The 19,905-nt window shown below is 37.7% G+C and overlaps 1 protein-coding gene across 1 annotated transcript in view; it reads left to right on the plus strand.

The window, feature by feature from the left end:
- scn8aa (sodium channel, voltage gated, type VIII, alpha subunit a) overlaps nucleotides 1-17,967 on the plus strand; it is a 57,690-nt gene extending 39,723 nt beyond the window's left edge. The window contains exons 21-27 of the mRNA XM_016495882.1: nucleotides 7,635-7,757; nucleotides 14,000-14,284; nucleotides 14,383-14,436; nucleotides 14,508-14,645; nucleotides 14,770-14,874; nucleotides 14,970-15,240; nucleotides 15,354-17,967. Coding sequence (XP_016351368.1) covers nucleotides 7,635-7,757; nucleotides 14,000-14,284; nucleotides 14,383-14,436; nucleotides 14,508-14,645; nucleotides 14,770-14,874; nucleotides 14,970-15,240; nucleotides 15,354-16,501 — 2,124 coding nt within the window. The 3' untranslated portion in view covers nucleotides 16,502-17,967. The remainder of the gene's footprint in view (nucleotides 1-7,634; nucleotides 7,758-13,999; nucleotides 14,285-14,382; nucleotides 14,437-14,507; nucleotides 14,646-14,769; nucleotides 14,875-14,969; nucleotides 15,241-15,353) is intronic.
- The last annotated feature ends 1,938 nt before the right edge of the window (nucleotides 17,968-19,905 follow it).

Genomic DNA, 19,905 nt, shown 5'->3' on the forward strand with positions numbered 1-19,905 from the left:
ATAGAGGAGAAACAATAATGTACAGTATGTGGAAAATAATGTGTTTTTTGAACCTTAAACCGCATAAACACATTTCATTACACCAAATACACAAAATAATGTTCTTTTTAGCAGCATCATATGACCCCTTTAACATGATTTCAGCTAACAAAGCTAAATTTACTAAACAAAATTGTCAGATTTTTTTTGCTGATTCAAAAAGTCTTGACAAACAGCTTTGGATATTTGTCTTTTCCCATTCAAGTAGATAGGAGCTGTGTATCTTTTATCTATATAGAAATTAGCTGCAAATAGGCGTTACCAAGATGGCCGCCGAGAGACCTGACAGAGTCAGGGACTGTAGGAGCTTTGTTTAAACTGATAAAATAAATTCTTTGGCATTTCAGACATCAGAGACAGTATAAACTCTGCATGTTCATAGACCTGACAATACTGGTTGTCTTGTCTAATAAAGGTTAGTTTTAAAGATGACTTAAAAATAGCTGAAAACCAGTGGAGTAGTTTCTTTGAGCTGTCAGTTAAAAAGGAAAATGTTGTAGAAGAGAAGAAAAGACAAATATCTGCCCACCATCCTGTTTCTATGCAGATGTTTCAAGGCCATAAACAGGATGGTTCCCTTTGCAACAAGATGTGAATGTTTTGGGCAGAAAAGAGTCAAATATGATCTTTCAAACGAAGAGTAAAGCTGTGTGTTGTTATGCAGGGGTGAAGCTTGAAGGAAAAATGTTGTGCTTATCTTGAATATAAATGCTTATGTAATATATATTCGTTGTGTCTAAATCGTGTTATTTCATAAGATTACATCATCTCTTTAAGATCTATCACCCGTGCATAGCCTTGCAAAAATGCTAGATTTCTGTGTGACCCTGAGATGCTTGAATATCTGCTATCAAGAATGATAAACTGGCGTTGAAAATCACCAGTATTGTGCAAATAATTGTACTTTTCTTGTCTTCCCCCTTTGTATGCGATTAATAGTGAGTTCCTTTAGCAAAATGACGAAGGCCATGTTCTCCATTATATGGTTTAAGTGTTGGAATGGAAACAACTAGCCAGAATCAGTCTATCAATAACAATGATTATTGATCTAAGATATTCAAGCATATCTCATTCTAAATGAACCTTGTTTCTAATTCTTGTACATGTGTATGATGTCTATACTGTGTGACCAATACGATATGTGTGGCCTCTGACTGGTTTCATTTTCTGCCCTGCCCTTATTGTGGGAGACTCACCAAGTGTAACATGCATTTTAGAGGCCATTAAAAGTTATGAGTGCAATCAGTTATTCCATAAACATAGAATATTATATATTCTATAACAAATAACTGACGCTAATGTAGTTTTAAATTATGAATCAAAGTATTTGATGAAAATGTTAAGTTGTTTATGTGTCTAAAATGCTCACACTTGGACTCCAAACTAAGGGATTCAGAGGAATGTCATGTGGATGTGCTTTTCTCATGATATGTGGAGGACATGTTACAATTGCAGTGACCATGTCAAGATACAAATTGATTGTATGTGTGTTCTGACCTTGTTCCTGAACTAACCACCTTTTAGCAGAACTTGTACACCCAATACTGTTTAATGAGCTGCTGTGGGATATTTTTAATGCATACACAGTCTATTTGATGTTCTTTAATGTTATGCTATATTTCCTTAAATGTGATCGAAAGTTAATCTCCTTTTACCAACAGTTTATACAAAATTTATACAAACGCTCCCAAAAGTTGTATATATATATAAATATATTGTTTAGCACTATATAACAAGAAATTTCTACATATTGACAAAGAATTAAATATAAAATCTATTTATTTACACTAAAGCCTGATTCCTCATTCATAGCTGATGCTGTATTCCATTCCAACTCAGAAACTCTTGAGTTTCTTGCTTGCAAAAGTTAAAAAGAACTTGGTTACAAAAGATTTCGATTTCAAATAAATTCTGTTCTTTTTAACTTTCTATTGACCAAAGATTCCTGAAAAAATATACTATGATTTCCACAAAAATAATAAGTAGCACAACCGTTTTCAACAGTGATGATAATGAGAAATGTTTCTTGAGCTCCAAATCAGTATATTAGAAAGATTTCTGAGCACCCTAGTAATGGCTGCTGAACATTTGTCTTTTCCATCACTTTAACAAATTAGATTTATATAAAAATGTTAAATAAATTGTAAATTAAAATTTACATTTTAATAATATTTCACAATATTACCGTTTTTACTATATTTTTGATCAAATAAATGCAGCCTAGTTGAGTATAAGACACTTCTTTCGAAAATATTGAATAAAGACCCCACACTTTTGAATAGTTGTGTACAGGGAGATGTACACAATTTGATACTTTTTATCAAATTAAATGTGTAAATAAATCAGTCAAAGTTCTTACATGAGGGTAAAATTTGTTTGCAAAACATGGTAAATCATGAAAATTGATGAATTATCTGATGATAATTTTACATGTACAGTATCATTGTTTATCCTCCACAGTTTGGTTAATATTTGGTTAAATCCATAGATTTCCTGTGGATCAAATGATGGAGCATGACATGAGCAACCTCAACGCCATAGGTTAGGTTTACATGGAATGCATTAACTGATAAAATGTATTCCTTGAATGCAAGTTGCTTTCGAAAAATGCATCTAACAAATGCATAACTGTATCTTATTTATACATCATCTCATTGTCAGGCAATGAATGATTTTTGTTCAGAGATTTTAAGATATCATGTAGGAATATTCCACATCTGCCTTTGAATGGAATGCAGCATAACACACAGTCTGACCAGCAACTGACTAAGGAGTCATCCCACAGCTTAAAAAAAAGAAAAAAATCTAATTTGTGAGTGTGCTCTGACCACAGTCCATACCCACCCTTTGTCCATCAACCCCTACTCCTCAGCCCTAATCGAGGCTGATGGGAGCTATAGTCCTTCATGACTATTCCCCGGGGTGCTGGACTAACACTTGTGCTAGTTGGGAATAACTCCATATCCCAAGATGGATCAAAAGTTCATTCCTCCCTCCCCCACTCACACCTGCTCTTCCCTTCCGTGAGGTAGTGCTGAGATGTGTTGATGTTGAGGACATGCAGCAGACGGTGAGTTGTCCTCCTGACTAGTCTGTGCTCTGTTCCTCCACTGTTCTTTGCTTTTGCTTTTATGGGTGTGATGCTCAGAGGGCTTTCACAAGGGGCCTGCATCATATCTAGCATGTTTGTGTGCTCATGTATGTTTATATACTGTATATGTTCCATTAGTTCCTATAGTCTGTCATACTATATATCTGTGCCATTAGCCATACAGCTTATTATTTGACTATGCTCATATTTCGAGTTTTATATTTATATATATATATATATATATATATTAAGGGAGTGTGTAAGTTATGATCCATTCCAATAAAAATATTTAATAATATATAAAATATTATTTTATAATGTTTTATTATCTTAAATTTATTTGGGGAAAATCACTTAACCAAAATATCTAAAGAATGATATGAGTGAGAGACATCAGCCATTTTTGATTGTTTTGAAACTATTCAATATCAGTTGACTTTTTTTTTTTTTCCTGTCTTCATTTGGTCACAGCCACACATCTCATTGACCTTGCCTTGCAGAGCGAGAGTGCTGGCAGATGAAGAAAGCTTACACTGAGGGGCCATCTCAGCCGGCTCAGGGGGCCCCGGGGCCCTCCATAAAGGGGCGCTTGTGGGTTCTGACTGAGGCTAAAGGTGACAATTACCCCCAAAGATCACATGATCTGTAGATGAAGGAGAAAGCTTTATTACACAGTATCTTCTAAAAAGTACTCATGTTGTGAAGAGTTACAATATTTTATAAAACTCTCAAGAAATCTATTTTGAGATAAAAATGACAGTTTTTATTACTATTTTTAAATATGTGAAACAAAAATGTAGTTCATTTTAATTGATGCCAGCAAATCAACTCTGTGCAGAGATTATTGGTGCGTACTGGTGCCCTTGTGGGTCATACCTTTTGAAGACTGCCAGTAATTCTTAGCTTGTGGTTTCTAAGATGTCAGCTAGCATAGTTTCAAAATAAAGCAAAGCAATATGATAGCCATTCAGAATAAAGCTTTCACCTTTAATAGAACCCCCTCTGTGAGTTGGATAGCTTTCGGTGTTGTGGACTTTTACTGTGTTTTTACCAAGTCTTCGTCAGTGGTTGGTTGGAGGTGTACAGGTCTGTTTGTATACCTTTTCATAGGGGTGCTCAAGCCTGGTGTCCCAATGCCACTGCCTGTTTATTGGCATTTTTGTTCCTGAACAATTAGGCTACAAGCCTTTTTTGATGTTCTTGTTTGCACCAATCCTTTGCATCGAGACCTTTGACGCATGCAATATAATAGTGGTGCTCCGATCAGGATTTTTGAGGCCGATCGCCGATCAGAGAAAGCAGTATCTGCCGATCCGATCACCGATACCGATCTTTTTAAAGCCTTCTTTTTATCATGTAGAATTATTTATAGTGATGATCCAATCAAGATTTTTAGACATTTTTTCAGGGCCTGAATTTCATTTTTTAAAATTAATTCCTATCTTTTTTTTTTTTTTTTCATTTGAGGGGTGGAGGGGGGCATTTTTTTGACATTTTTCAAAAATATATATTTAGCTCACTTAAATGTTTGATCATGCACTGTATTTTTGTTTTTACAATTGTGTAATTGTTGCACAATAGCTTACACAGTGCAAGCCTGATTTTGTGAGCTGTATGTGAAGTTCACACATACTCCGTTTGCAGTGCGCATGTAGTTCATGTGTGGTACAGAAGCAGCACGGACTGTGCCTTTCACACAGGAGTCTGCTCCTGATCTGTGGCTGTTTACCACAAACACAACATTCATCCATAATTTAGATTTTAAATCCAAACATTGTTACTTAAAATGCTTTTTCAACATTGTGATTCTTTTTTTACACAGTACAGTAATACAATCTTTCATCAATTATTCAATGCTTTTTACTTTTGCATTTACTTTAAGTTTTAAGATTTATATATGAAGTTGCTAAAGCAAAACAATTAAACTATCTTATGTTACAATTAAACTTTCTTATGTTATCACAAACATTCTAAATTAAAACTTGCCACTGACAGAAACAGTCAGCTCTACTGCCTTTTCTTTTGCATTAAAATCTTTATTACAAGCAATCTTGCGGTTCATAAGGAACTTTAATTAAGAACTTTAAAATTATTGCCTTGTTTATCTAAAAGTGCTTTTTTTCCTTTAAACCTAGCCAAAAAGCCATAGCCTATGTGTTGACTGTGAATCACAGTAGACTTTAATTATATGCATCTATGGTGTAATTACTACATTTTTGTGTCAATGCATGTTCATATTTACCGCAAACAATGCGCTGTTACTTTAATTCAGCGCGTGCAGCGCAGTAAAAATAGACTCGGTGCGGAAACGATCTTTGCACTGCTGCAGATGCACCGCTCCTAAACGCACTGCCAGACCGCAACCGTGTGTGCAGTGTGAACACTAATTTGTTAACATGAGCACGGAAAAAATACGCACCACATTTGCACTGCAAACAAAGTAATGTGAACCTGGCGTTATGTGTGTGCACTGCGAGTGTGCATGAGTGCACGCCCGGTCTCCAGGAAAGTGCGCGAGCGTTGAATGGTTTAAACACTGGCAAGAATTAAAAAGAAAAAAATCTATTTTATAAACTTTATTTTTTCATAAACTTTAGTGACGATGCGATACTGCCTCGATAGTGCAAGTGGCAATTCTTGTCAACTGCAGCGTGCAGACTCCATGTGATTTGAAGCCATTGGCATTCTGTGAGAGAAAGAGAGCGTGCGCGGTGATTCACGCTGTTTGTGAAATTATGTCTCAGAAACTTTTTCAAATGACTTTGTTTTGTTTTGTTTTGTTTATTTATATAGCACAATACAGCAACAGTCGTTGACCATTGTGCTGTACAAGAAATTATAAAATCAAATTAATAAAACACCAATCAAAACAATAAAACAACATAAAAGTCATATGGTACAGGAGGTAGTACATACAGAGGACAACAGAGACATGCTCAGGACGACTCACATGTTAAAATGTTTATAAGTTATTTAATGAAGAAATATGAATTGTACTATGGAAGCATATAGGTAGCGAAATTCAATTTAAAATGCAATATGCAAAATGGCAATGCAATATTCAAAATGGCAACGCAATATTCAAAATGGCATTGTATTTCTGTATTTAAATTTACATTTTCCATTACCCATACGTGCAAAGTTTGGTGCAAAAGTAAAATGAAAATTAAATTATATAATTTACATTTGCCATTTCCAACAGTAGTCTTAATATGTAAATTGCATGCAAATTTTAACGCTTTATAAGTTGCGAAATTAAAATGAAAATGTATAACACAAATTGATTTGATATGTGTAACATGTCCAAGCAGAAATGGTAGCAAAATGATAATTTAAATGCTATTTGTCCTAAATGCATTTAGACTAACAGTTAGAACACTTAGGATTGCATTTTCATTATTACGCTGTGGGATATTTGTAGCAAAATTCAATTTGAAAATGCATTCTCGAGCCAAACTGCTCTCACGGCAGGCGCGTCATCAGCTTGAGATCGGTTTGATGAGATCGGCCTTTTTAGAGACCGCTGATCAATCATCCCAAAGCGATTATCGGCCGATTGTGATTGGTAGCCGATCAATCAGAGCACCCCTACAATATAATCAATACGGTTCTCTAGAGAGCCATTTTGACGGATTTGACCTTTCTGCCCTTTACGCTCAAGTTCGCTTTATCCTTCCAGATAGCATGGAGGGTGTTTACTTTTCCACAATGGATGGCATTTTGAGTAACCAGGGCTTGGGTTCCCACAGAGTGATTTTTGTCCTTTCGGTGCTGTCTAATGTCCATTTACTATCTGCGAACCCCTGATCTCCCCTTCCGCTGTCACATTACTGTGTCAATGTGATGCTCTTTAAACTGTAAAATCAATGTAATTTGCAATTTGGCATACATGTTTACCTGTATTCTTTCTCACAGGTTCCATTAGTTTGTCTGTCTTAAATTTAATGGGATTTAATACCTCAGCCAAGAGCGACATGGAGAGACAATTTTAGAAGGGCGAGGGTAAGGTTCTTGCAGTATGTTGGGATGTTTTTTTTTTAATGCATCTGCAGGGGTCACCTCTATCTTCTCAACCCCCCACATCCCCCTAACGTACTTCATCAGCTGTGCGTTTTGCGCTTCTCTGTCTTCTTTTGTTAGTCTTATGCTTCTCTTTTTCTGTCTCTTTCTTTCAACCAGAAGTTTCTCCACAGGTGTAAGGAAACTCAAAAGGGTTGGTTACCTCCCAAAACTAACAGAGCACAAAATCCTGGGTTTATCCTCTGCCTCTAAACCCCTATCTGTACCTGTAACCAATACTAAACATGAGTCTTTTTCTCTCTCTCTCTCCTTCTTGGGGATATATACATGTATAAATGCAGTGTTATATATGTATATACCCATCTAAACTGTTGTGTATGTGTGTAAACCAACGTTCCAGCAGCTCTAGAGGCCATCACTTCCCTCAAGAGCTTTCTCCCGTCTAACAGTATGGATCCTTTTTTGCTTCTCTGTTTCTGTGTAGGTGTCTATAGTCAGCCTTATAGCTAATGCGCTGGGCTACTCCGAACTAGGGCCCATTAAATCACTCAGGACACTAAGGGCCCTGAGACCCCTCAGAGCATTGTCACGTTTTGAAGGGATGAGGGTAAGATACAAAAAGCTATAGAGCTGATCTCTCTGCATGCCCATTCAGCAGTTACAGCATGCTAGAACTGATCGAACGGCAAATAAAACGAACGGCAAGGACCACCGAAACCATACCGGGGGATTTTTCTTTTAAGACAGCCGCCAATGAAAAGGACTCACCCTTTTCATGCACACCTCTTCCGTACCACATCAATGATCCAGTCATGATGCAGCTGAGATAACTGTGGAAAATAGGATGTGAAACGCATCTCTGTTCCCTGATTTAACTGAAATCGGGTGTATGATTGACTGCTAGTTAAGTAATAGTCAATGTATCAAAGCTGCCTCATTACAAATAATATTTCAAATTGGCCCTGGAGGAAAAAATAGCATGAACAATTATTTACAAAACCAAACGCAACACCATTAGAATCCCTCCTCATTTCACACAGCATTTGATCTGCAATTGGCTGTTCATTTGGCCTGACTCAACTTCTGCTTTTGATGGAGAGCCCCCTTCCTTCCATTTCTCCTCTGTTACACTGACCCTGTCTCTCAGAGAACAACCAGCAGCACAGGACACTTTACCACTGAGGTCCCCACTTCACCCGTACTACGGCATTCTAGATATTCTCTTACCCTGATGACTCAAAGCACATTTAATATAATTGAACCTTTGCTAAGCTCCACCCCTTTGGTTACTGTTTCTCGTTCACTGTGAGTGTTATTAAAATGTAAAAAGTATCTTTTATCTACCAGCTTTCTAAAGAAATGAAATTACACAATGAATTAAGACTTTGAATCAAGGAAAGAGCTAAAATAAATTAAGTAAACATAACTGCACCTATGGTAATGTAAACTCTTTAGTTACTGTGATTTCTAGTACTATGAATCAATATGTAAATTAATTTAAATGAATAATAATCACTTTAAATTAAATTCAGTTGAACATGTTCATTTGGGAATAACACATCATATAATAATATTATATGTAAATAATGACAAATATTTTAAAGAAATTCATATTTTTCTGCAAGGATTCATCAAATTGATTAAAAGTGACTGTAAAGACATTACTAAAATTTCTATTTCAAATAAATGCTGTTCTTTGCAAGTAAAAACAGTGTAACTGTTTTTAACATTGATATTAATAAGAAATGTTTCTTGAGCACCAAATTAGCATATGACACTTAAGACGAGAGTAATGGTTGCTGAATTTGCCTTCACAGGAATAAAATGTTAAAATGTATTTAAATACAAAACCGTTATTTTAAATTGTAATAATATTTTACAATATTACTGTTTTTGCTTTATTTGATCTACAGGTGCATTTCAATAAATTAGAATGTCATGGAAAAGTTCATTTATTTCAGTAATTCAACTCAAATTGTGAAACTCGTGTATTAAATAAATTCAATGCACACAGACTGAAGTAGTTTAAGTCTTTGGTTCTTTTAATTGTGATGATTTTGGCTCACATTTAACAAAAACCCACCAATTCACTATCTCAACAAATTAGAATACTTCATAAGACCAATAAAAACTAATTTGTTGAGATAGTGAATTGGTGGGGTTTTGTTAAATGTGAGCCAAAATCATCACAATTAAAAGAACCAAAGACTTAAACTACTTCAGTCTGTGTGCATTGAATTTATTTAATACACGAGTTTCACAATTTGAGTTGAATTACTGAAATAAATGAACTTTTCCACGACATTCTAATTTATTGAGATGCACCTGTAGATAAATGCAGCCTTGGTGAGAATAAGAGACTTTTCTCAAAAACATTAAAACATTTCACAACCCCAAACTTTTGAACCGTTGTATAATTTCTTTACATTTTCATTTAGAACTATCTAAACATGCATATCTACCATTGACTTTAATTACAAAAGAGCCAAAGCTTGATATCATATAGCAAGAATTGCTAAGGTATAATTGGTCAGTGACATTTTAAGACGTTTTAAGACTTGGCAAAGAGTCAATTGGAAAAGGTGAAAGAAATGGGCTATTTTACTCAAGTCAAAGAGCAAAGTGACAGTTTCACTATAAACAACAAACACCTGTCAGTGCTGAGTGTTTGAACACATGCAGGTCATCCATAGTCATCATCCTAAATTTGGCAAAGATAGGTGCTTTACCCTTTGATGGTTGAACAGTTGCACCTGGTTGTTGTCACTTTCAGTTCTCTTCTCTTACCTGTGGACTGGTTGCCCTGAGCTTCTGTATCCTCTCAACCCCTCCTCACCTCCTCCCTGCCCCTCATCTGCAGCACCGTGCAGCGTCCTCCCTGCCTCCCTCCCTCCATTTCACACTGTTCACTTCAGCCCATTTGGCCCCACGCTGCCCAGCCCAGAGCAGCGTTGAGGAACCAAGCCGCTGGAGGCTCACCTCACCCCTCTTTGCTTGTCTAGGATCTGCACATGGGACTGTAAAAAAGAGAAACCCTGAGTGTGAGAGGGAGATATTTGCTAAGCTTCTGTATCTCTCTGTATTTTCCAGCTGGTTTCCAGTTGAAGCCTTTATCAATGTGGAGTGGGTGGCTTCTTTTAGTTTTGATTAGTTAGGACATTTAGAATAGTTACTAGTCAGTGGTTTGCAAGTTGTCAACACAGAAGCTTTGGAGATGTGCAAGACCATGGAAGTGAGAGGTTTGTGTAGATTTTACTTCCAAACAGAGTGAAGCGTAAAGGAATCAGAGTAAAGAGATCTGTGATCTCACACTGCTGTTATAACTAAAGGTATGCCTGGACCCAAAAATGACAGATAAGATTTCTCAGTTATCAAATTTAATGCTGTATTTGATGGTATGTTTGCCCTTATGTATACATCTACTAACAGGGCTCCAGACTTCAACTAAAATGGTTGAAAATGTGATCAAAACAAAACAAAACAAAACATGACCACTAATTTAAAATCTAGTCACCATTGGCAATAGTCAGGGCAACTTTGCATCCATATGCAGTTTTGTTAGTTGTAATCTTAATAGAGCATGGGCAAAGAACATAGTGGCAGCCATGATGTCTGTCCTGCTTTGAAAAACTGACTCGTGGCTTGTGAGCTGGTTCTTTTTAATGAGTTTAAAAATCATGAAACTAATGTGCTTTTGAGTTAGTTGTTTAAATAAGGCTTGCTCAGGCAGTGAATTGTTCAGGCAATGAGTTCCCTTGCTGAATCACAAATAGTTTTTCAATCTGACTGTAAATGAACCAGGACATGTTACTTATATTAATTAAAAAATAAAATTTTACCATTTGTTTGTATTTATTTATTTATTTATTTATCATAGTCAAAGTCACTTGGCTCCTAAATGTTTAATTTTAAGAGCCAGTGCGTAGCTAGTAATTTGATTTTATTCTGGAGCCCTGTTATACTATTTTATGGAATTTTATTTTATAGTATTTAGTAATTATTTTGCTGTCTAATGTCTTTCTTCTATTTCTTAATACGTTTAGTATTGTACTTAAGTTAGACTGTCATTTTTGGGTGAATCAAAATGGTGTTTTCCTAGATTTGTTCTGTTTGTGTACCTGTTATTGGATTCATGAGGGTGTGTGAAATCAATTTTATGTAACCTGTAGAAGCATATAAGTCAAAGTACAGAAAGAACGATGAGTTACCCTAGTGAATAATTGATTTCAATGTTCATCAACTGATATGCTAAGTTTTAAATTAGAGTTAAAAATGAATAAATTACTTGATAAGGAGACGCAACAGTGGAGAGATAAAACCAGCTTAGACTGTGGTATGTCTGCTATTTTTTTATTCTGACTGATTCTCTGGCCAGATACAACACACTCAGTATAGTAATTAATTATGATGTATGTTTTGATTAACTAGAATTTGATTTACCTTATTCATTTATTATCCTAGTTTTTCTGTACCACAAATCATTTATCGAACACCAGCCGGCTTTGAAACGGTGGAAATCTCTCCACACTGCTGCCTCTTCTGTCTATTTATTTATTGATTTTAACGGTTCTTGAGATTGCACAAAGATGTCATGTAACACGCATGTCTTGTTCAACTGCCAATGCACATTATGCACTTTTGAAAGCCATTTTCCCTCACTTTGATATCTGTGTCAATTCTCACAAAGATAGTTTATGTCTATGTGACATTTGAACATGTAGTCTTTATTGAAAGATGGACAGTGATTCTCCTGACAAGTGCTTTTTCCTAGGGGTCTTTCAATCTTCAGCACTCCAAATTCTTACTTATTCTGTCATTATTACTCGTCCTGTATTTTTCTGTATTTCTCATTTTGAGTATGTAAAACAAATCAGCACTCAAAACCATCCGCTAAAGTCAGCCTGGTCCCCTGCACTTGCCGAGAGAATCATGCCGTCCTCTGTGCCTCTCTGTGTGTTCAAGGGGGGAATATGGCTCCACTTTTCAGTATGTGAGAGATCTGCATGCTCAGCTGCCTGCCTGAGAGCTGCGGCTCGGCTGCCTAACACAGTTAGTGAGCGTCTCCTGGCACGCTCTGCTCATCGCTAATCACTGATGGGCAATGTCCTGACTGGGACATTGGGGGAGGGGAGGGATGTGGAGGCAAATGGATTGTGGGGAGGATGGGTTGATATAAAAAAAAAAAAGGGTTTAAGTTACTCAAGCTTGCCAAGGCAATGTTAAAGTAGTTGGGTGGTGGGTTGTAGTTTTAAGGATGCAACTGCTTTGGGGATGTAGAAGTCCATTGTGTGAGTCTGTGGCATATTTGTATGGAAGGTGTTGCATTCATTTTTATAAATATACTGCTTAGTCAGAGAGCTACTATTTAGGGCTGTAGTCCTGGAAGACCCCAGCACTGTGCATTTGATAAGTAGGACTTTAAGACTTTTCTCAATACGCAGTATTCATAAAACACTAGGCAAATGACTTGCAGTTTTTCACAGATATTCTGAATTGCACATCTGATAGGAACTTTACTCCTCAACACCTCATAGGTCACGTCACAGTGCAAACATGGTGGATGCTGTATGTCTTGTATATATTGTATTCAATATTCATACTACATGCCTGCATCCTTAACGTCTGTTAATAAAGTACGTTCTGTAGGTTCTTCATCAAAAGCAGTATGTAATTTTGGATTTTTGCATCTACCCACATTATGCAGTGCTGGGATAATCCAGGATCAGAATAAAGAAACACCTATTTAGCACTCTCTTTTTTGGAATTCAAAAGATATATTGGCTTTTTGAAACTAGTATAGGCAAGGAATAGTATGTAGAATGTAGAAGTCACAGGCCACCCAAGGGGGGTGGGGGTGGGGGGGTTATTTATGTTTACAGCATGGCCAGTAAAAAATAGATTTCTTAACCACACAAGTATGTATATGCTAAATTCCACTATTACTACATTAATGAATTTATATTTATGCAAAGAAATAACCAATCAGTTTACAAATACTACTTAGTTAATTGCTTCACTCATGAATATTAATTACCTTCAAGAGACTTAATCATTTGCTTATGAATTCATATTCATTAACTAATCTCAACTAATCACACTGAAGTTTTGAGTTGAAACAAAGTATTCTGCCTTCAAGTTTGCAAGTTAAAGCAGAATAGTACTCTAATTGTCTAAGTCATCAGTGTTTGGGGGGTGGGGGTAATACTGTACGTTACAATTACCTTTTTCAAGTAACTGGTAAAGTAACATATTACGACAAAATTACAACAAAATATCTGAGTTACTTTTTCAAATAAGTAACGCAAGTTGCTTTGTTTTCCCATTTATTCACTGACACCTCTCCTGTCCTTGTGTTAAGATAAATTGGGAGTCAGGTGCAGAGGCATTTCCTTCTGCCCGAGGCTTATAAATTTCACTTTTGGTGTGAAAGGTCCTTTACAGTTGCAATCAATTTACAATCAATTTCTGTATAGTAGGCTATTATAGGCTCAATTGTTCAATTGTCTCTGGCTGTCGTCTATAGGTAAACAACAAAAAAGCAGCAAAAGTCAAGTGAAGAATTATAGCAGGAACCTTGGAAACATTTTTAACATAAAACTGAAACAAAATAAAGGCAGTGCAGACAATAAAGCTGTAAAGCAATTTTCTTGCATGGCCATGTGACTGAAATATGAATCAAAGATAGTTTATAATTTGTTAATATTTGACTGTGAGCAATGTTCATAGTGTCATTCTTTCTTTGTTGTGCCATGCAAATATGCAGCCACAAATGTGAGAGTGTTTGAGGATTTGCTGGGCCATTTCTGATCTCTTACACTATACTGCCTTGTCTGTCCTACTCTGCTCTAGGTGGTAGTCAACGCCTTGGTGGGTGCCATCCCTTCCATTATGAATGTCTTGCTGGTTTGCCTCATCTTTTGGCTGATTTTCAGTATCATGGGTGTCAATCTGTTTGCGGGAAAGTATTACTACTGCTACAACGAGACTGAAAAGGCATACTTCGAAATTGATACGGTCAACAACAAAACAGAGTGCTATGAGTTGATACATCAGAACTTCACTGAGGTGCGCTGGAAGAACGTCAAAATCAACTTTGACAATGTGGGTGCTGGTTACTTGGCTCTGCTGCAAGTGGTAAGACTACCTTTTTAGTTTCTAGTAAAATGGTTCTCTGGCTAAAGAAATATGTTAGTGTTAAACACTGATATTAACTTTCCCTTTATACTACATAGGCAACCTTTAAAGGATGGATGGACATCATGTATGCAGCAGTTGATTCACGAAAGGTGAGATGTTTGTGCAATCTTAACTGCCACCTGAGTCAAAGTACCTGTATAAACTATCTTTCTCTCCTCAGGTGGGAGACCAACCAAAATATGAGGACAACATCTACATGTACATCTACTTTGTCATCTTCATTATATTTGGCTCTTTCTTCACACTCAACCTCTTCATTGGTGTCATCATTGATAACTTCAACCAGCAGAAGAAAAAGATAAGTCTCCACTTTTTCTCTTCACTTTAAATTATTTGTTATTTTGCATTTAAACAAGTGGTTTTCACAGTACATTTGGACTTCAGTTGAGTAGATTTTAACCAAATATTGTTCATGACTATACTTTGGAGGTCAGGATATCTTTATGACAGAGGAGCAAAAGAAGTACTACAATGCTATGAAGAAGCTTGGCTCAAAGAAACCTCAGAAACCCATACCCAGACCCCAGGTACATCACTGATGAAAAGAGTGATATTTCACTCATTGAACTGACGTGAATAGAGTCCTAATCTCAAATCTATGCTACTTTCTTCTCTTCTTTAGAACAAGCTCCAGGGGATGGTGTTTGACTTTGTGACACAGCAGGTCTTTGATATTTCCATCATGATCCTCATTTGTTTGAACATGGTCACCATGATGATTGAGACAGATGATCAGTCACAAGAGACTGAAAACATTCTATACTGGGTTAACTTCATCTTCATTGTGGCCTTCACCTCTGAGTTTGTCCTGAAGCTGTTTGCACTGCGTCATTATTACTTCACCAATGGCTGGAACGTCTTTGACTGTGTTGTGGTCATTCTCTCTATCGTGGGTAAGTGAACAATGTTTCATTAACTCCCATTTTGTTTTTCAGTTAGGTTTTGAAATACAGTGGTATATGTTTGGCTCATTTCTTCTTCTTGTTTTTAATCACCCAAACCACAGGTATGTTCCTGGCTGACCTGATTGAGAAGTACTTTGTGTCACCAACATTGTTCAGGGTAATCCGTCTGGCTCGAATCGGACGTATCTTGCGTCTGATCAAAGGAGCAAAGGGCATTCGGACTTTACTGTTTGCCCTGATGATGTCACTGCCAGCCCTGTTCAATATTGGCCTTCTGCTGTTCTTGGTTATGTTCATCTTTTCTATCTTTGGCATGTCAAACTTCGCCTACGTGAAGCGGGAGTCTGGCATAGACGACATGTATAATTTTGAAACATTTGGGAATAGCATGATCTGCCTGTTCATGATAACCACCTCAGCGGGGTGGGATGGCCTTCTTGCTCCCATTCTCAACTACCCACCGGATTGTGACCCGAGTAAGGAGAATACAGGTACCTCAGTGAAAGGTAACTGCGGAAACCCTTCGGTGGGCATCTTCTTCTTTGTCATGTACATCATTGTCTCATTTCTTATTGTTGTGAACATGTACATCGCCATCATTCTGGAGAACTTCAGCGTCGCCACAGAGGAAAGTGCTGATCCACTTTGCGAGGATGACTTTGAGTCATTCTACGAAATCTGGGAAAAGTTTGACCCCACTGCCTCCCAGTTTGTTACCTTTGCCAAGCTGAGCGACTTCGCTGACACTCTGGAGCACCCGCTGCGCGTTCCCAAGCCCAACACTATAGAGCTGATTGCCATGGACCTGCCCATGGTGAGTGGCGACCGCATTCACTGCCTAGACATTTTGTTTGCCTTCACCAAACGTGTGTTGGGTGATAGCGGTGACCTGGACATGATGCGGCAACAGATGGAGGAGCGATTCATTGCTGCCAATCCTTCCAAAGTGTCTTTTGAGCCCATCACCACCACTCTGCGCCGAAAGCAGGAGCACATGTCTGCCTCGGTCATCCAGCGTTCTTACCGTGCTTATCTAATTCGGAGAGGCTTCCTCACAAAGCGCTTGCTAAGCAGCAGCAGGCTGGAGAATGGCGGGACCAATCAGGACAAGAAGGAGGGCACACCTTCTACTGCCTCGCTGCCATCCTATGACAGCGTGACCAAACCCGAGAAGGAGAAGCTGGAGGAGAGTGACAGCAAGGGCAAAAAGGGCAAAAACCAAAAAGATGTCAAGGAATCCAAGTGTTAGGAATGATGGCGACCGAACTCTTGAGTCGAGACTGAAGCTATCTATTCCAACAAATGTATAGAAAATCATTTGCAACAAAAAACACAGAAATCTTTGGGGAACAAGGTTGTTTACAGACAACAAATGCACCGGTGCAACAGGAAAGCAGCTTGATTTTTACAGATTTAATGATGACCAAACCAACCTATGAGCTTACTGTCTTACATTTGTGCTCAGTGACCAAGATTTTACTGTTCCAACTGCAGCCGAAAGGCACTTACAAGGAGAAATAAAATAATGACCTATGGCAGACATCTTTGATAGGGACCACCTGCCAAAGGACAAAGCAGTACAAAGCAAGCTCATAAGATGGATCCTTTTGCACCACCATGCGTGGAGTTCAGCATTTCTCTGCTATGGACATCCCTTTCAAACACTACACTGCCGAAATCCCACGGAAACCTCCCGCTCATCCCAAGAGGATTCCGGGACGTTGTATTTTAACCATAGGAGAACCAGTAATAACGACGTTAACTCAATCATGTGGAGTGTCCGCGGAAAAAAACAAAAAAAACTAAACAGAACATTATGCAAGGGTTTTCAGTTGTTGTGATGAATATCTCACCTTATTTGACCCACAAAAAGTAGGGAAAAAAGCTCAGCCCATGTCATTCATCTCGTCATCATCTCTTTGTTATACTTTCAGAAAAAAGACATTTTATACATGGGCTTTCACATCGATACTGGGTTGGGGATTTATCAGGGTTTTGACTTAGGCTGAAAGGGACTTACTCAGACCGAGTTCCTGGTAAATAAATAATTAATTGTGCTTGTTCAATGCATAGAAATGACTTGCATGGTGGCATGTTTTGATCAGGAATCATGCATGTATAATCATAGTCCACTTGACACTGCTACTCAAACCACATCAGTGGCTTGACCATACATTCGATACTGTCCACTAGTTATCAAATTAAATAGATATAGCTGGGAAATGATTGGTCAATAGCAACATATTAACTACTGGCTATGACAAGTATACTTATACTTACCCCTCGTAAAGCTTGCTTCCTGATTAACCAATTCTCACACCATGCGTCATGTGCGTATTTTAAGGTGGTCGATCAAAGCTATGCCTTCGTTTGGATATACAATGTGGTAACTGCACATTCACACCCTCGTAGGGGTGTTTCACTGCCCTGGACTTGTGGAGAAGTTGGAATGAAAATTTGGAGAAGCGATTTCACTCAAATCAAATCTTGGGTTCATAAACCTTGATTTGCTTTTTTGCACCAGCAATATGATTCAACTGCCCCTCAATGTGCAGCTGAGGCTCCAGTAGGGCCTTCAATAGATCTTCAAAAGGTACAGCCACCATGCCATTTAAACCCTTACAATGCTTTGTCAGGCCTCGGTGGGAGGCGATCTCTTCGATTTTCCTGGAGGTACTTGTCTTCGTGTCAGCACATACACATGTTTTCCATTTAAAGAGGTTGTCAGTTGTGTTAGCATCTTGTTTTGTCTTAAAGATGTTGGGGAAAGCACTCGAGTAGCCATTTTAAATGCATCCTGTAGACATTTAATAGCTTTCTCCCTGTTGAATGAAAAAAGTAACTGGTGTATATTTGGTATAGCTTGGATTACACATGTAAACTGGCCTTACACAGCAGGAAAACAAGGGAGGCGGCACTCTTAGAATAAAGAGATGAGTACTTGTGTTGTCTGATAGCATGCAGTTTATTTTAGCCAGTGATGGTGATACTACAAATTGGCTTGTTGCTACCTCTTGAGCAAACTGCCATCCCTTCTTGCTTTGGGTGCAATAGAAATTGATTTGATTTGATTGTTTCATTACCTGGATGAATGCTTATTCTGGTGTGAGGTGTTATGGTGGACCACAGATAACATAATACAATGCTAATACATTGGTATAGGATTATGGAAGATCATAGGACATCTCAAACTGCTGGGTCAGTAGACGTACGCCACCAGAGCTGAAGTGCGGGAGAGCACACCAGTTTACAAACCCACTTCCTCTACTTCTCAGACCTGTAGGTCTGCTTACTGCCTGAGATCTGTAAATCAGTGTGGGTGCTGTGGACTTAGACCAAATGAAGCCTGGTGAAACACTCAGACTACCGTGTAGTTTCCCCACCCTAACTTCCATTTTAGTTCAGATGTGAAATGGAAGATCACTCTCACTGACTGTATGACAAGTTAATGTATCATTCAATGTACAGGAGGGGCCAATGATGTACATGGCACAATTGCTGAAAATAATGAACTTTTTGAGGAAAACTAAAAGCATTGTAATATATTATTTTCTTTTAAATGGCATGCTTTGTTGTGGGTTTTGTAAATACAGAATTTTAAAGAATTACTGCTATTAATCTAATAATAAATTATAACGATGATGATATAGAATGGCTTCCAGCTGATGCCCTTGTCACATTTTAATTTTTTTGTTTTTCTAACACATTTCACTTTTATTAAAGGGAATTGAATGATATAATGTATCAAGAATACACTATTATACAAAAACTAACATATGAATTTTATATATATATATATATATATATATACTGTATATACACACACACATACATATATATACAGTGGGTACGGAAAGTATTCAGACCCCCTTAAATTTTTGAATACTTTCCGTACCCACTGTATATATGTATGTATGAAAAGGATATACAAATGAGCACTGTAATATTTCATTTATATGCAACATGTCCAGTGGATGTCCAAAAAAATTATGTTGGAGACGAACACACGCATGATTGTTAGCAGCACTGATTGGATATTTAAACCTGAAACTGTATGATGAGAGGGTTATGCAACCAGCACACCTCTGTAACCTTAAGGTTTTATTCGACACGCATACAAACACACATTTACACGTGAATGCACATATACGTGCCATCCTGCCTATGGACATTGTGTGGTCACCCACCCGAGCCTGAAAGTCTAAAACAGTCACAGAGCAGTTCATGTATTCTACTCTAAAGGCCTCCCCGAACACTTCAGTGCCGGTACTCGCGGGCCTGAACAACAGTTTTGTATGCATTTCGTATCCGGTTTTTTTATGTGTTCAGTGGTCTGTTTCTAGTGCTACTTCACTAATTGTCGTGTGCCTTTTTCTGCATTTTCTCCATGTTCCTACATTTTCTGAATTGCATTTCACTGCAATTTTGGAGGATGGTGCCATATTTAACATTTAGTTGATGGTGGGGGAAAGACAGGAGAATTTAAAATGGAGCACAATGCAAATCAGGGACTATAGTCTGAACAAGGTGCCTGGTGTACTGCCAGAGGAACACTGAAACCAACCAAGAAAACAAGCCCACTTCTTCCAGATTTGATGTTACGAAAACTTCTGATGTTCTGTTTTCTGTACTTTGTGTATCATCCAAAAAAAA

The sequence above is a fragment of the Sinocyclocheilus anshuiensis genome, unplaced genomic scaffold (assembly GCF_001515605.1).
Source record: "Sinocyclocheilus anshuiensis isolate Anshui unplaced genomic scaffold, SAMN03320099.WGS_v1.1 scaffold234, whole genome shotgun sequence".
NCBI classification, from domain to species: domain Eukaryota; kingdom Metazoa; phylum Chordata; class Actinopteri; order Cypriniformes; family Cyprinidae; genus Sinocyclocheilus; species Sinocyclocheilus anshuiensis.